The sequence below is a fragment of the Danio aesculapii genome, chromosome 2 (genome assembly GCF_903798145.1).
Source record: "Danio aesculapii chromosome 2, fDanAes4.1, whole genome shotgun sequence".
In the NCBI taxonomy this organism is placed as follows: domain Eukaryota; kingdom Metazoa; phylum Chordata; class Actinopteri; order Cypriniformes; family Danionidae; genus Danio; species Danio aesculapii.
This window is the reverse complement of record NC_079436.1, coordinates 29,186,654-29,205,237: the sequence shown is the minus strand read 5'-3', so window position 1 is coordinate 29,205,237 and position 18,584 is coordinate 29,186,654. Positions and strand designations below refer to the sequence as shown.

General features: G+C 34.8%; 1 protein-coding gene across 2 annotated transcripts in view; it reads right to left on the bottom strand.

The window, feature by feature from the left end:
• The window catches only part of dlgap1a (discs, large (Drosophila) homolog-associated protein 1a), an 86,151-nt gene that overhangs the window by 57,007 nt on the left and 10,560 nt on the right, over positions 1–18,584 (bottom strand). For both annotated transcript variants that reach the window (XM_056476633.1, XM_056476642.1), the window contains exon 3: positions 1,619–1,796. In XM_056476633.1, coding sequence (XP_056332608.1) covers positions 1,619–1,796 — 178 coding nt within the window. The remainder of the gene's footprint in view (positions 1–1,618; positions 1,797–18,584) is intronic.

Here is an 18,584-nt window from a genome sequence, read left to right as displayed (position 1 = left end):
ATTTAGAATTTATTCAGGAAAAGTGTTTCCATTGTAGTTTATGTGCTTTTTTTTTCTTACTGAATAAAACGTTTTTCCTTTTCAGCTGTGTGCATACATTTCTGATTCGGATTTTCAAAATGTATCCGCATCTTGGCATTTCCATCAAGCATTCCTTATGCAATATTCCAAAATGCCCATAAAAATAGGTGGATGAAAACATAGCTACTGTGTAAAAGACAGTGTGACGTCCTATCTGCCAAGTACCTGGCAGTAATCACCAACATGAAATAATACTATAGTAATTTATAGTACATACTATAGTGTTTTTGAACCATACTAAGAACATCAATAACTTTAATAATTTTAAATAATTCTATAGTTGCTGTGATAAATATATAGAGTTTAAGTCAGAATTACTAGCCCCCCTGAATTATTAGCCCCCGTTTATTTTTTCCACAATTTCTGTTTACCCGAGAGCAGATTTTATCAACACATTTCTAAACATAATAGTTTTAATAACTCATTTCTAATAACTGATTAATATTATTGAATAATATTTGACTAGATATTTTTCAAGACACTTCTATACAACTTAAAGTGACATTTAAAGGCTTAACTAGGTTAATTAGGTTAACTAGGCAGGTTAGGGTAATGAGGAAAGTTATTGTTTAACGATGGTTTTTCTGCAGATTATCGAAAAAATATAGCTTAAAGGGGCTAATAATTTTGACCTTAAAATAGATTTTTTAAAGTTATAAACTGTATTCACAAATACTGTGAATATTTCCTTGCTCTGTTAAACATCATTTGGGAAATATTAAAAAAAGAAACAAAATATCAAAAGGGGGCTAATTATTTTGACTTCTGACTCTTTATTAGCCCTTTTAAGCTATATATTTTTTCTATATATATATATATATATATATATATATATATATATATATATATATATATATATATATATATATATATACACACACATTCACACAACAGCTTTTTTGTAGTAAAATTTAAAGTATATTACAGTATTTATTAGTTTTTCAGTTCACTATAGTTATCACTAAATATATAAATACTAGATTATATAAAGTAAATTACAATTTACTATAATATAATTCAAAAACACAGTAATTACTTTACATTACTATATATTTTGTTATGTAGGCAGTACATGACAAACATATAATAAAAAAAAGAATTACAACAAAATATTAATAATGGCACCAACTCTAACTAGCATGTGGCCTCTACAAAGTCTTTACAGGAAGTGTTTTGAAAAAGGAGACCATTTTGTTTTTGGTCTTATATTAGAGAGCACACGTCAAATGAGCGTGATGTCATATTTGCCATTTTTTTAATTGGCATGACAAATGTGTGCTTGGGGACAAAGTGTGCCTCAGATGGATGAGCAACTGTCTGATGAATGCCACCCCATTTCTACAAAACATGGAGAATGTTGGACATGTACATTTGTGATTGAACACTGTTATGATAATGGTTCAAATGCATTTCATTGGTGGATGAATCAGAATTCAGTTCCATGGTTTAATTAGATTTCCTGGATTAATCTGGGGTGTTTCTGGCCTTCCTCCCCCTGCACCCCGCTACCATGGTGTGTTTGGGGGTGAGCACAAACCTGGCTGATGGTGCTCATAGCCCTCATGTAGCTCTCGTTGCGCGAGCGATATTGGGGAGAGGCTAGCAGAGCTTTGGGGTCCAGGGTGTCCAGGCTCCTATTGATGGAAACTTCACTCACCGCCCGCAAGTAGCTATGACTCCGGATCTGCAGTTTTGGAGAGTGTTCTTGGGAGATCCTGCGGACGGAGGACAACACAGAGGATATTTCATTACTGCATACTCTGGAAACAACAAGTCACAAAGTTTAAAACGGCATTGTTTAGAGAAAAACAAAAAAACAAAAGTCAAATTGTTGTCACATCTCTATAGCATATACCATTTTGAACTTTGTGACTTGTTGTTTCCATATATATATATATATATATATATATATATATATATATATATATATATATATATATATATATATATATATATATATATATAAAACATAGGAGTACAAGTATCTTATAAAATTAAAGTCTCATTCCCTAAAAACAAGGTTTGTTATAAATTGTCAAGGCTAAACAAATGTATTTAAAATACAATGGAATGCTTAAAATACCCTTCAGGTCCCGTTTAACAGAAACAAACTATGCTGTGAGCCTTGACAGTGCTATTTTTTAAAGTTACACGCACACATATACACATTCACAGGCCACTTTATTAGGTACACCTGTCCAACTGCTCGTTAACACAAATTTCTAGTCAGCCAATCACATGGCAGCAACTCAATTCATTTAGGCATATAGACATAGTCAAAATGATCTGCTGAATCTATGCCATGAAGGATTAAGGCAGTACTGAAGGCGAAAGGGGGTCCAACCCAGTACCAGTAAGGTGTCCCTAATAAAGTGTATCCCAAAATTATTCATAGACCTAGCAAATTCTGACTTTTTATTCAACTTTTATTCAATCAAGATTTTAAGAGGAAATGACACAGGCTTCTAATAAAAGACAACAAGATGATTAAACAAGAAAAAAATAATAGAAAATATTGTGAAAGATTTCAATGCTGTTAAACATTATTAATTTGGATTTTTTTTTAACTGTTATTGTATTGTTAGAGTATGTGTAAAATATATATTTTTATTTAATAATAATAATAATATTAATAATAATAATAATAAATGTAAATTTAAATGTAAAATTTACTTTTCTTAAACGTTTTGTTTAATCTTCAAATCTGGAAATTCCGGATGCATTTTATAAAATAATTTCTTTTGTAGAACTATTAAGATTATTTGTTTATGATTTTGCTGCATACAGATAATCACAAATGAGCACATAGAAGATAACCCATAAAAGCTTTAATTACAAACAACACATTTTAATTTAACTACTGCAAACAACATAGAAGGCCTATAAACAGAACAAATGGGTAAAAGAAGTGACACACTTGCACATAATAATAAATCAATGAGTAACTAAGGAAACAATGTAAAGTAATTACATTGTAAATATTTGTTTATTAATAATAACACATGATTTTTTGTGAGCTTGCAATAACAATAAATAATAACAACTTTCATATTTTTGCCAATATTCTGTTATTCTTAAATATTCTTAAGATTATTTAAGTATAACAAGACTTAAGATGCCATGATGAATTTCATTCAACCAAATGTGCAGCAATCTCTTTGACTGCTCATCTTAATGCCATTCACTCAGACCTCGACAACATGTGTCCAGTGCACAAGAGCCTTAATATAGATACATAATAGATGCATCTCTTTAAATAGATAAAGAGACGACTCCATCAGGTCAGTCAGGCATAAAGCAGGTGGAGCGAGTGCAAGGAGAGAAAACAGCTAAACTCACTTAAGGCAGCCCACGCTCATGCCCGACACTGGTGCTGACACTTTGCTGACAGGCATCCGCATCAGCAGTATGGGAATTAGTGGAAACTCCGACATTGGCGAACATCTCCCACCCTCCATCTGCATGGCTTCACACATACATAATAAGTGAACACAGCAACTCCTCATGGAGCACTGCGGTCCAAAAACGCCCTGGGGCCTCTACTGGAGAACAGAATGGCTCAAATTCACAAGGGGCACCACATCCCCCATGGTGAAGCTGGCTTTGGGGAACTGGTTATGCATGATGCCATGATTGCGGAATAAGCCGATAAGTTTCCGCCTCAGTGTCGCGATGGTCTTGACGGATTGGTCGGAGCGTGGTTTGTTAATTACGTCAGCCATTCTGAGCCTGGCGTACTTTCTGCTGCAGTGGCAGATCCCTGAGGCATCTACTCTGAGACTGTCTATTTTCATGCTTCACAAAGATACCCAATCACATCTGATGACTAATGTACATCTGAGTTATTCACTGTTCGGAGCTATAAAATAGGCAGTGCTTAAAGGGACAGTTCACCTAAAACTCAAAATTTACTCATTTACTCACCCTCAAGTTACTTAAACCTTAAAGACGTCTTTTAAAAAAAGAAGATATTTTGATGGATGTTGGAAACTGTAGCTGTTGACCTTTATAGTGGGGAAAAATCGTGGAAGTCAATAGATAATTGTCTTCAACATTATTCAAACTATGAATAGAAGAAAGGAAATCAGCCTTAAAGGGTTAATTCAGCCAAATTAAGATATTTTACGTTCAATCTAAGAGCTCCCTCATCCTCCATAGACTGCAAGGTTCCTGACTCATCAACAAAACAAAACCATCCTCAAAACAGACCATATGCCTTCAGGGGTTCAGTCTGAATATTAGAAGCTACAAGAATACTTTTGTGCGCACATAATACAAAAATAACTTTATTCAGCAGTTTCTTCTCCTTAGTGTCAGTAAATTGTGCACGTTCACAAGCACTGTGCAGTATACCTTCTGGGAGCACACACAACAAGCACAGAAGAATCCGAGGTGATATTTTGGCTGAGGAGCCATCAAGCATGACATGTAAACGTGTGCTCTATACTGACACTGAGGAAAATACATTTAAAATTGTACAAAAGTATTGTATAGATATAAAGTACTGCATATATAGCTTGATAATATTCCAATTGAACCACTTCAATTCATCAGGAGTCTGGTCTGTTTTGAGGATGTTTTTTGATGTCTTTAGCACATTTTATTTTGTGTTTGTCAAACTGATGAAGGTGTTTTCTTATTGTTTTGTATTTGCATCCATTCCATCTAAAATCTCTTATAACTATAGTGTAATTGAGGTGGAATATTGGTAATTTTATGCCCAATCCCAAATCTCCCCCTTAGCCCTTCCCCTTCGTTTTGTGTGTTCATGTGAAGAGGTAGGGGTGTCCCAATTATCTTTAGCTTGAAGGTGTAGGACTAAGAGGAAGTGCAAGATACCCCTTGGAACAGAGATTTTTCAGGACCACACTCGAAACCAAGGGGTAAGAAAATTTCCCAGAATACACTATCTACAAGAGCAGCATGGCTGCACACAGAATAAGGAGATGTACAAATTAGCATTTTAAATCTTGCTATCTATAATCCATAATAATAACTCCTGTATTGAAGTCCAACAACATACTTTCACATCTGCCACTCGATGGCACTCAAATACCCTATCGGAAATGTCTACTGGCTAGATAAGGCCTTTTAACAGTGTCTGCTATAATGTTAATGTTGTTTTCGTGTGTTTACATAGATGAATATGGCCTACAGTGTAAATGCACAATACAGTTATGATCTTATTGCTACGTTATAGCGTTATGAAAACATGATATCGTTGCCTTCAGTGATTTCCAGAAGATTAATACCAAAAAATAACACAACTGCAATAACTACAGCAGTCGCCAACGTCGATCTCATATGAAGTAAGAGATTGCAATGACATATGATGACGTGTGCAGGTGCTGTCCCAATTCTTAGGGGTAAATTTTGAAGCCCTTCCCTTTCACACTCTGTTTCAAGAGCCAAAGGGAAGGGGTAGGGGTACAAAAATAGAATTGGGATTGGGCCTTAGTGGCAGGTTTGGTGGTGTGGGTGGGTTAACGTATGAGTAATGGGTCAACAATTATGAGAATAACGGATGCAATCGCATGCAGGCACTTTTTAAAAATACAAGTACAATGAAAAAATATCTATGTACAGAGAACCAAATGATTATTTTAAATAGAAGTACAGTAGCAGTAATATAAATTGTGATCAGAAACTCAAGTAGGTTTGGAACAAGAAGGTGAATAAACGATGACAGAATAATTATTTTGGGTGAGCTACACCTTTAAAAGCAAAGAACAAGTACTATAAATAAACATTCACTTACTATTTTTAATCATAAAGTTAAAGGTCAAAGCCCTGTCCCCCTGGCATATAGTCAAGGCATTAGATGGTTTGACGGATTACAAAAACAAACCTCAATTGCACATGCGGATGTAACTCTGCCATTTCATCGTCAATAAACCGATAAAACCATCAAAATGCGGGATTGAGGAAATTCCACAAGATGAAATATTTATGTGCACTCGTAATGCCAGAAACAGTATTACAAATCTGCAAATCCTCCAATCCTTGTCTGGGATTTTCAGTCTGCTTAGGGTGGAATCTCCAAGAGCGTTTGAAGAGCTCGAGCAGATATGAATCTGAATTGGAAGAAAATGAATTGCGCTGCCTTACATGTGGGATTGACAAGACAGCAGTGTTAATCTCCATAGTGAAATCATTGAAATAAAATGTTCACAAAGGGTTTTTGCTGTGATGAACAACTACTGTAAGTATGAGAAGTATGAAACTTAAAAAAAAAATCTGTGCGTTTACTGTATTTATTAGGTATACGTTTGAGTAAAATGTCCTTATGAAAGTAATTTATTTTAGATTTCAAAGAAATAAAGTCATAATAATCAAATAATGTCATTTAGAGAAAATGAAAACTACAACATATGAGAATAACAATGTGGTGATGAAAATGAAAGTTATTCCATCAAATATTGATTTCTTAACCCTTTTGAAGTTAAAACATCTACAGTAGAGTGCTCACCATATACAAGTACACGCCTTATAAAAGCTATCCTTTAAATTCATATTTTTATTAATAAGCTATCCAATATTATATTTGTGCATATCCATAATATTCATCAGTACTGAAGCCAAATCTGGCTCTTATCTAACAAAATAACTTACAATAAGTACAATAAACTTACTAGTACATCCAAATTGATATGTTATAGAAAAAATTTTAATACAAATTTTAAAAAGAGGAAAAATCAAGAAGTAAAAAAATGAAGGTTGTCATTTGTTTTTGCAATATATTTGGTGACTAAAATATTTTTTTTATAATTATATCTGTTTAATAAACCTGTTTTATTTAAATGCACCAAAAATACATTGCTGATATTCACTAATAAAAATAAAAATATTGATTTTCAAAATGAGGTGTACTCAATTATGCTGAGCACTGTATATTATTTGTACTAAACAGTGTTTTTTTTCTATGAAAAAAGCTTTTTTTATTCTTTAATGGGAAGAAATGCATCAGTAGTTACAGAATCAAACAAAAATGATGTACTAATCAAAATATCATCAACAAAAAAATTGAGCAATAGCTAAAGTTTAAGAAAATCTAATATAACAGTCACAATCCCGTCACCTTGGAATTGGTTCTCTCTGCATTCTAAATGATTTTGAGATATTGAGCGCCAAAGTTTTTGCATTCCATATAGCAAACAATTTGTGTGTAACAGTTGTCTTTCATACATTAACATGACAGAGATCGTAAATCTACTCTAAATGTAAATGATCAAAATTCTCTTACATTTGCAAATTGGGGTAAAAAAAACAGCAAATGCAGATAGAAGCTTCTAATTCTGAAAAGTCATTTTCCGCTTGGAATTATAAGGTTCTGTCTGGCAGATCATTAATTGAAGCATTACTTATCAAAAAATACAATCAGTCTGCTTGTTAATTAAAAAAAAAAGAAAAAAAGTTGGTGTTGTAACAATATGTTAATGTTTGAGAAAGTTACATTTTTTTTGCTTACTATAACATTTAATGTTTTAGGATAAATATTTTTTCTTGTTCAAATTAAGCATACAAGGCTGTGCTAAATATTTTGTCCAGTTCAGATGTTAATTTTTTGTAATTAATATGGAATATTTATTGAATTATATGCTTTATATGAATTATTGAGTTATATTTATCGAATTATTTGCCCCATGAATAAAGTATTTATATTTTAGAATAAAGTATTTGCCCTGCAAGCTTAATATCAAATTTAAAGACTTTAAATGAAAACAGACAATGAGCAAATGAGTTTAAAAAACACTAAGCATTGTTTCACTGATTATATATACACAAATAAAAGTAATTCACATTTATTACATTACATTTTAATAACTGTTTCCTTTGCAACAATGTAAAATGTAACATTCAATTTCAATGTTAAAACATGCTTCTAAATCCCAATTATCTTTTCTTTTTCAGGTTTTTTCTCAATTTTGTGTGGTGCAGCATTATTTAGTCGACTCTGATTTTGTGTTACTTTCTGGTCTTTCCCGCTGTAAACTGGCAAAAACAAAACAAAAAAGATGATGGTGATTGGTCCTCGTGTGTGCATTCGAAATCCTGATTGGCTCACAGAAAGAACCCTATAGAGCCGAGCTAGAGTTAGACTTTGTAGATAAAACCTTTATTTATTTATTTTTTTAAAATAAAAAGTCTTAAAATGTAAACAACTTCATTAAAAAAACATCACATAATGTAAATAAGTTGTCATTTAATGTCAAATAGAAGCTTATAATTCTAAGGTGATGATTTGATGAAGATTTGTTAAAGAATAAAAAGTATGACTAAACAATCAAAGTGCAAAAACTACGACTGCAAATCAGTCTTTAGAAGGTTACCGGAAACAACAATAGACAAAACAATATGAAAAAAATATATAATATTAATCCACAACCACCCCCCCCCCCTCTTTCCAGGCATATTACACTGCAAATCTGTTACCATGGCAACCCCACAATGACTTACCTAAACGTAGACCTTCCCCCGCTCACACATGCTCTCTCTTTCTCACACACACATGCACACATAGTACTCGTCACATAAACTGGACTTCTTAAAACCCACAATGACTGACCTCATAGCGGACATTAACACGGCTAAATTTATCCCGTGAAGTCAATTAATGCTCAGAATAAGTGATGACTTAAGAGTTCCTTCTACTTACGAGACCTCAGTCAACTGACATGGGAGGCTGTTTTACAATGCAGAGGCTTTTAAGGAAGTCTCTGGGCTAATTAGAGTAATTACTTGTACTTTTGCAACTGCAATAGCGTGGCATATTGTGCTTCCTTAATTAAATCCGTACGCAGGAATAAAGGGTGTTACTTTGGAGCTGCATTGCTGAGGGAAGAATGTCTGACCATCTAATCTCATAGTCTGCAATGATTCTGGATGAGCGTAAAGGATGTGGTTCTGCCCGTCAAGCTGTGCGAGGTGCCCCAAGTCATACGGCAGGTTGCTAATTAGCGGAGCTGATTAGACACTCATTACTCAGCAGTAACAGAGGAGGCCTGGTGACCTACATTAGCAGGAGTCGGGTGCCTATGGGGAAGCAGGACATGGAGGTAACAACAGTCCATCCAATCTATCAGTCTGAGCTCCGAGCTGGACTAAACCAACTGAATGGCAAGAAATGATCAGCGACAGTCAAAGCACACAAATGCTGAGCTGGAAGATTTTTTTTTTTTGCTCAAACTTTAAATTAAATGTAACATCTCTAATTGAGGTGGTCATTTGACATTACTGGTATATTACCTCGAATAGGACAGTGGACACAAATCTTTTTTTTTCCTAAGTAAATAGTGATTTACCAAACAAATCATATCTGCATTAAAATAAAATAATGCTGCACTAGTGACATGTTATATTTTATGGTGCTGTTGAAAGTTGTAACTGGGGTAAAGTTTTATGTACATTTAAACAAAGCGGCAACATCCCGCTCTGCCTCTGTGTAACTGTAACTGAAACTGCAATTCATCGACTGGCCTTTGGGTGGCTGGCTCCAGGAACTCCAGATGTTCACTGACTGCAATGCTAAACTGGCCAGCTTTACACCTGATAAAAACATGTTTACAGCCTGGTACAAATGATGGATTTTGTGCATATAGCTAATATTACCCTTCATGACAACTGTGAGGGGGTGAATTTTTTTAATATCTTTTTATAACTGTTTTGTTTTTATTAAGTTACATTAAGTCTGTGACAGCTGGGTCTCGCTTGTCACCGTCATGTCACCTCAATTGATTCCGGCTGATTAGCCGCTGAGCTTGGCATATATATATATATTATATTTATATATATATATTTTTTGTTTTGTTTTATGTGGCTTTACACAGTCAGTTGCCTTTTGGAATTATTTCCTATAATTATCATATAATATGGCATGCTGTGTGCACTTTATTGTGCTCACAAACCATTCACGTGGCTTCCATTTCCCAGGTGAGTGAAATTATATACTTATATACCATCTCTATAAATGTATTTGTTTAACTTAAGATCATTTATCATTTATATTTTTCTTGAGAACTTGAATGCACTCCAGAATCTGACAGATTGATTATCTGTAGGCTATAGAACAGTCATCTGAAACATTGTCATACAGTGTTATGCCTGGATTTTATAAATTGCCTTGCAATAACTAACACACAGACTATGTTTGATGTATTTGGGAGTTTTTTGTGTTTTCCTACTGTAGAAAAACGTCATAAGAACAAAACTTAGTGGCTCAAAGTACTAAGACTAAACACTTTATTGATAACCATGTGGTCAGAACACAAACGAGTCACAGGTAAGGAAGTATTAAAATGCACTTTTCTCCCAAAGAAAAGCCCTGCTGAGCAAAATGCTAGCAGGTATCTGAAGCTCCGATCATGCTTCGCCTCTTTGCCCTTATTTGGTCACCCCGGGTCAGTGCGATGACGCATGAAAAAAAAAATGGCAATGTTGGCCACGTCTACTTGTAGCTTTATTTATGCTCTTCAGAAACCTATGGGCGACATTATTGATACTACGTCCATTTTTTTTACAGTCTATGGTTTAAACGAGAAATGCCCAAACTAGGTGCCACAGGCTAAAGTTGGCCCATGACAACCTTTAATCTGGCCTGTCATCCCATCTGAGAAGAGAGGAAAAATGAAGGGGAGGGTCAGGGGGGCTTTAAAAAAGATTCTATCCAATTCTAATTTGATGGAATGTTTTGTTTGTTTTATTCTTACAAAAAAGCAAGCTTGAATTAAATGTTTTAATTAAATGTTGTGAATGAATCTGATTTATATTAAACTCCACTGTGTTATAAATGAAATTGTTTGTGTTCATTGTAATAAGGTAATATAAAATTTAAAACATTATATTGCATTAGTTAGCCAAACACGATTGATGTAATTCTTTCTTTTTATTTCTAAATAATATTTAAAAAAAAAAAATGATTATCCATGGCAAATTTCTAATACAATTTGATATATTTACCTTCGGTCCACAACCCTCAATTATGTTTCAATTAATTGCAAGCAAAACATATTGGCAAAACATACATCTATTGGGCACGGAAGCTTGTTTCTGCGACCAAATAAAAAATTCTTTAAATAAATAATAATTGTTTAAATAATAAAATAATAATTGTGATTTTTCCAACCCATGCTCATCCTGAGAACGTAGTCCCGGGGACGTTTCTGGAGACCGCGAAATACGTCCCGGGAGGTACGTATTTGTGCAGTTTTTGTTTTTGCGAGTCCGCGAGAGGCCGCTGTGCGCGCTTTTTCCCACGCCGTTCTCGCGTAAACCCGCTAGAGGCAACTGTCGAACGACCTTCCGCCTGTCTGCCTGGATGACAGAATGATTGACCGTGCGACCGGCCAATCGGCTGACCCACCCTCCTCCGTCCCTAAACCCAACCAACGACGATTCACAAAAGCCGTTCAGAAAAAGAAAAGCCCTCGTCTGATTTTTACCATGTTTTCGGATTTTGACCACATTCTCACCCTGTGACGAACTTGTTCGCTTCATTTTTTGGATTTTGTTTTTGTTTTCTTACCTGATTTATGGAACCGCTCTTCCCCGGACTCGGACCCTGTCGTCATCGTCGTGGTCAGCCCCTCTCTGCGCCTCGAGTCCGCCAGAGTACACGAAGAGCTAACCGGACAAACTGGTTGCAGCGGGAAAGCCCTCCACACGGAGTCGAGCGGCCGGCTGGCCGGCCGGCAAGCGCCGAAGGGAACGGCGTCACACCGCCCCGCAGCGTTCGCTTAAAAAAATGAAATGCAGCCTTACGTACCCCCGGCTACGTATTTCACGGTCTCCAGAAACGTCCCCGGGACTACGTTCTCAGAACGAGCCTGGGTTGGATTTTTCATCTAAAAATTCTGATTTTCTTCTTAGATCTCACAACAGTTTTTTAATTAAGTTTTTTTTTACTTAATTACTTACTCCCAGGGCCATTTACTCTTTATCGAAGTTGATATTTGGGCGCACCATATTGGTGTTTAGTAACATCTGTTTTTTTATGAGCTGAGTTGTTAGCCCAGTGCTCAACTCCCAATATGGACCAGGACATACACACATACACTACAGACAATTTAGCTTCCCCAGTTGACCTACCACACATGTCTTTGGAGTGTGGGGGAAACCAGAGCACCCAGAGGAAACCCACGCGAACATGCAAACTCCACACAGAAATGCCAACTGACCCAGCCGGGACTCGAATCAGCAACCTTCTTGCTGTGAGGCGACAGCACTACCCACTGCGTCACCAAAGTATTTTTTTTAATTAAGTATTTTCTTTCTTTAAATTTTGAGCTTATATCTTGTAAGTCATGGTAGTGAGAAAATATTAGAATTCTTATTATAAAAGTCATAATGTGAATATATAAAGTCAGAAGTGTAACATATAAACTTATTTTCTAAAGTGTCTAGTTTTTATCTTAACATTTTACCTTATTATCTCCAAATTTTGAGTGGATAGCTTACAATTACATGAAATAAAGTTAAAAATGCAGAATAAACAGAACATAATATATTGAACAGAATATAGAGGATTTTTTTTCTTGAAATTCTAATGATATATATTGCAATTCTGTATTTCTGTTTCTGAATTATGATGTAAATCATAATAAAATAGATTTATTTTTCTAATGGCTTTAATAGAATTGTTTTTACTTACTATAACTGAAGAAAAAGTCAAAACTGTGAGATAAAAAGAAGCAATATCTTTTAAATTTGAAGTTTTTAAACAGATATGTAAGTGAAACTGAAGTACTCATGAATTTGTAACATTGACTTGTAAGTTTCAAATCTAAAATGTAAAACGTATGCTGAGCAAACACATCTCGAGCACATTAAACAACACATCTATGTATTAGCAGAGCAATGATACACTGTTTGATTTCATTTTAATCATTTGATATAAAGCATGTGTTATGTGTAAGACATATATAATAATACAATATATTAATTATAAATTAACTGGGAGAAACTCTGAGGTTATAAATGTCAGAATACTAGAAATTTCAGCACATGCAGCAGTTTAAACGACATTGCATTTGCAGTATGAATGTGTGTACCATTACACTCCTATGCGATATTTAATTCAAACAGCAGCAAGTGTCTGACGGCCCTCTAGATAGACTGCTAATGGATTTTCAATTTGGATCGCAAAGACGTGATTAATTTGAAGGTAAATCAAGTTCCAACCTAGAAGGCAAAAGCTTTTGAATATCACATTTACGTTCCAAATGCTTTCTTAACAGAGCAATTTATTGTACAAAAAACGTAATAAATAAAGCATTGCAAAAAAAAGCCAACATAGAGGAACTGATTGGACTTTGCATTAAAGTGTTTTTCTTCTTAAGTAAAAACACCATCTGTACGAAACTTTTTTTATACACTGTAGAATAATAGTATTAATTTTATACAAGCGGCACAAGAAAATAACAAAAGTCTGACTAAACTGACATGTCTTATCATAAGAATTTCTGAAGTAAGGGAAAAACTGAAACAGCAGAGATCTAAGTCACACACAAACGAATATCTAAACTTGAAAAACAGCAGCTCTCCATAGGGAAATGAGAGCAGCGGCACACAGTTAATAAACTCATTGCACTCTCCAGCTACATGGTGACAGATCTGCATGTTTGGCAGGTGTTAAAGGTGTTGAGTACAGCTCTGGTTCTCTTTAAAATTGGGCACAGGTTGGGCGGAGGGGTTTGGAGCTGTTAGATGGCCAGCTGGATGACGTGGCTAAAGCACAGTCATTCTTCAAGAGATGCCAAGCTTTGGTTATCAGCGCAGAAAAATGTGGTTAGAGCTGCTGCCAACATCAGACACTGTGATGATTAATTTATTTTACTTTATTTAAAGTTTAAGTAATATGAGAGCATTTGGTAATTCAATTAAAGTGATAGCTCATACAATAAATGATATCCTTCATTTGTTTTAAACCTACTTGAGGTTCCTTTTCCTGCTGAACACACTGAAGATATTAAGAAGCATGTTCTAAACCATGGGTGTTCAAACTCGGTCCTGGAGGGCCCATGTCCTGCAGAATTTATCTACAACTTGCCTCAACACACCTGCAAGGATGTTTCTTGAAAGCCTAGTAAGAGCTTGATTAGCTAGCCCGGGTGTGTCTGATTAGGGTTGGAACTAAACTTTGCAGGACACCGGCCCTCCAGGACACCCTTGTTCTAAACCATTGACTTTCATATACTTGTTTCAAATATACATTTCCAAATCCAACATTCTACAAAATATCTTCTTTTGTGTAGATTGGTAATGTTAGTTTATGTAATACATATATAAGCTTCAGTGAATCAATTTTATACATTTCATTCAATTACATCTAATTCAATAAACAAAGTTTTCAGTGTTTTGAGAGAAAAAGAGTGACCTATATTAACCTTTGATTGGCTATTTCAGCAGATGTGTGATTATCAAAGACAGATTTAAAAAAAAATCTAAATGAAAGTGACACGTTTGCATTCCTGCACCAATAAAAGGATGATCATGAAAGACCTATTATGCCACTTTTTTATCAACTTGTAAATTACATCTCTGATGTCCCTAAAGTGTGTATGTGAAGTTCCAGCTCAAAATACCCCTCAAATAATTTTTTATACCTTTTTAAAATTCACTTTTTTAAGCACGAGTTACAGTTGAAGAGTGGGGGTGGGGGGTTTGTTTGTGGTCGGTGCAAGGCGGGAGGGAAGGCAAAATTTTTAGGGTGGGGGTTGAGTAGAATTTTGGGTCTAGCAACACCCATAATGACAATAATCATAAAACTTGGTCACATCGTCATGACAATCATTGCTAAAATTATGTTAGCAACACCCATGAAATTCAAATTAGCTCTTCAAATTGTTTCTGCGTACTGTTTTTATTAAGTATGATTGTAAAAAATTGATTTAATTGATTTTGTACTATTAGAAGCTGGCTACATTCACACACTGTTGCCACACACCTGTAATAAAACCCCATTGTAAAAGTGATTTTGGATAACGGGTCATCTATTTAATACAAACTGCACGACTAATTTTACATTACCTCTAGGCTATTACCTCTACACCTATTTTACAAGAAAAGTGTCTTGTTAACACTTCCTCTGTCTATCGGTGCTCTAGATCTGCTGGTTTTAGACTGCTGACTAAATATTTTCCTGCATCGACTCAAAGACTATAGAATACACAAGACATGTCACTCATATAGTTTTGAAAGGGAAAAAGTGTAACGGTCAATATGGCGAATGAAGCCCCGCCTACTAGTACAGAAGCCAATCAGCAATCACTATAGACTGACGTAAGCTCGAAGCAGACATGCGTTTTTACAACAGTTTGGTGGTCAACAAACACACTGGAATCTCAGCGAATACTTGCTTCACAGACATAAGAAATATATCCACATGAAGCTTAAAATCTGTCATTTTAAATGAACCAAGTGCACTTGAAAACAAAAGTTTTTTGGTTTTGTAATCTATATGAAACTATCGCGAGGTACAGTTCGTCCTGTCAAAGGCACATCACATGACAGCAATTACTCAAACGCCGACAAACTCGTAAGCAAAGAGTGGCTGTCATTTCTGGAGGAGATTCTCCATCAAGACCAAGTTATGAATTACTTCAGAAGAGCAGTATGATCAGACGATCATTATCCAGAGGATGATAATGTGTAGAACGGCTATAAACGAGATTGGTGTCGTGATCTCATTGCTTTTGAGTGCGCATGCGCATTAGCTTGGACAATCTGAAAATATGCTGATTTTGTTTGATTCTGATGTTTAGAAACGAAACTTAAGAGACAGTTGATGTTTAATTTCATTGGTGATTGCAAATATGTAATGTAATTGTGAGCTTGGCAAACAGTTTCGGAGAATTTGATGTTTTTGATGTCATTTGATGTGAATTTGGCATTTCAAAGATGGCCGCCGAGTGAAATGACTTGCCTTAAAGGAACTTTGATTGACTGTAAGATGCGATCATGCATTCACAATGGTATATGAACCATTACATGTGATCATGTCATATGTATCTTTTTATTAATTATTATTTTATTATTAATATTATTATTTAAGATACAGATCACATCAAATGATTTCTCAGTAATTAAATGGAGATCAAGCATTAATTAGAGGGGTCAAACTATTGGCCAAATAAAACGATAATCAGTTCAGTCAAGATGATGCTTGCTGAAAGTGCTGGAAGATTAATTTGGTTGATTTTATCCGAAGTGGTTCACTAATTAACATATAGTAGAATAACATAGAGCTTTTATTTACTGTTTAATATTATTTTTTTAATATCCACTTGCCCCATTTTTCCCTACAAATCTTCTGTACAAACTTTCAGATGAGACGTCTTCCCAGCATGATGTCTTTTGATTCAGCAATTCTCCTGACTCATCAATTCTGCTCGTTCAAAAGATTGAGTTCAATCAATAACCCCAGAGAGAAATTCAGTTCGACTTCCAAACTGGTTAAAATGAATCATTATTACAAAGCTACACTTGAATCAGACATGACTGGACGAAATTGCAGCAAATGATCACTTCAATGATCAATTTAGTTCATCATCTGAAAATGTCCAATTTGTATCGTCTGCTCAGAGATGTAATTCAGTTGAGAATGAAAATGTCAGGAGTCATGATTTAAAAGAAGGAAAAAAAGGTTGGCCATGACATGCATAATCTACCATCAATGATTACCAATTTGAACATTGAGCATTATCTGCTATAACTACATGATCCCTCACATTTAGTAAACTTAATCCAACACTTTTTGTTTGCATTTGTATCGACTCAGAGACATGCACTGGTCATTCTAAATCTGCCATATCTTCTATAAATGTTCACTTTTTAAATGGCATATTTGCAAATAATTATTGAAGTATTCCAAAGACACATTACTAACACAAAATACTTGATGTATCAGTTGTACACTGAAAAAAGTGTTGCATGCAAAACTGTTGCAAACAACTTATTTGTGTTGAATTTAAACAAACAAATTAAATTGAGCAATGTTCAACTTAATTTGTTTGTTTAAATTCAGCCCAAATAAATTGTTTACAACCACTTAACGTAAAAAAAATTAGTAAATCCAAGGAATCATCTTTGAATAATTTTTTTCAGTAGTGTAATGGTTCACAAAAATCACAGTTTGGTTCGATACAACACAGTGGTGTTATGGTTCAGTACATTTTTGATACAGCAAAAAAAAAAATAATAAAAAAAATCCAGAGAATTCCTTTGATTTGTACTTTTTTTATTTGTTATAACTAACATCATAAAACACTGTAAAGTCTGTTAAGTCAGTTCAACAAAAACCTTTTGCTTTCTCTTGTTCACTCAACTTTTGAAAACATCAGCTGCACTGACCTAAAAGTATTTGTCAGTAATACAAAAAAAGCATTTAGTTGGGTTAAAATAGGATTATTAGTTTTCTGGAGAGGCGAATTACTCTGTAATAAACTTTTTAAGTTGTGCCAATTGAAAAAAATTTTGTCTGCAGAACTGGAATGCCTGAAGTTGAGTGAACAAAAAACATAAACCTTATTTCTTTTCGTTTTTTTCTTGTGTACTCAATTTTTTTTTTCACCTTTAATTGATAGGACAGAAGAGAGTATGGACAGGACAGTGTGGGGAGAGGAGAGAGGGGAAGGGTTGGTATAGGACCTTGAGGTGGGAATCGAACTCAGGCCGCCATGAACACCGCCATGTGGCAATGCACTAACCACTTCACCATTGGCACCGCTGTGTATTCAACTTTTGAAAACATCAGTTGCACTGACCTAAAATGTCTGAAGTTGAGTTTACAAAATAAACTCTTGGAAACTGGTACTAAAAAATAATACATTATCAGAAAACACAAACATAGTTCAATTGACAAAAAACTAAACTAAAACAGAGACAAATGTTAACAAAACATTTATAAGATAGAGAATTAGAAGCAGGACAGGAGGTAAAACAACAATAATGGTAAACAAGACAAGGATCAAAACATGGCAGGACAAACAGGGAAAAATGCTTCGCAATGCTTCACATGTGAAGCATGCCTCCTGTTTTTATTTGAACTATGTTTGTTTGTTCGGATAATGTGATTATTTCTTAGTACCAGTTTCCACAGGATTTTTTTGGTTTGTTTTCTTTAGACATTTAAGTCACTGCAACTGATGTTTTCAAAAGTTGAGTGCATGTCGACCCCCATGGTGTAGTGGTTAGTGTGTCGACACATGGCAGTCTGGTGTTCATGGCGACCTGAGTTCGATTCACACCTCGAGGTCCTATGACGATCCATCCCCTCTCTCCTCTCCCCATACTTTCGTGTCTACAGTATATTCTCTGCTGTCCTATCAATTAAAGGTGAACAAAATGTTGAGTACACAAGAAATAAAGAAAGGAAATAAGGATTGTGTGTTTTTTTGTTCACTCAACAAATCTTATGTTAACCCAATTTAATGTTTTTTGTATGACAAACAATTTTAGGCCAGTGCAGCTGATGTTTTCAAAAGTTGAGTGAACAAGAAAAAGCAAAA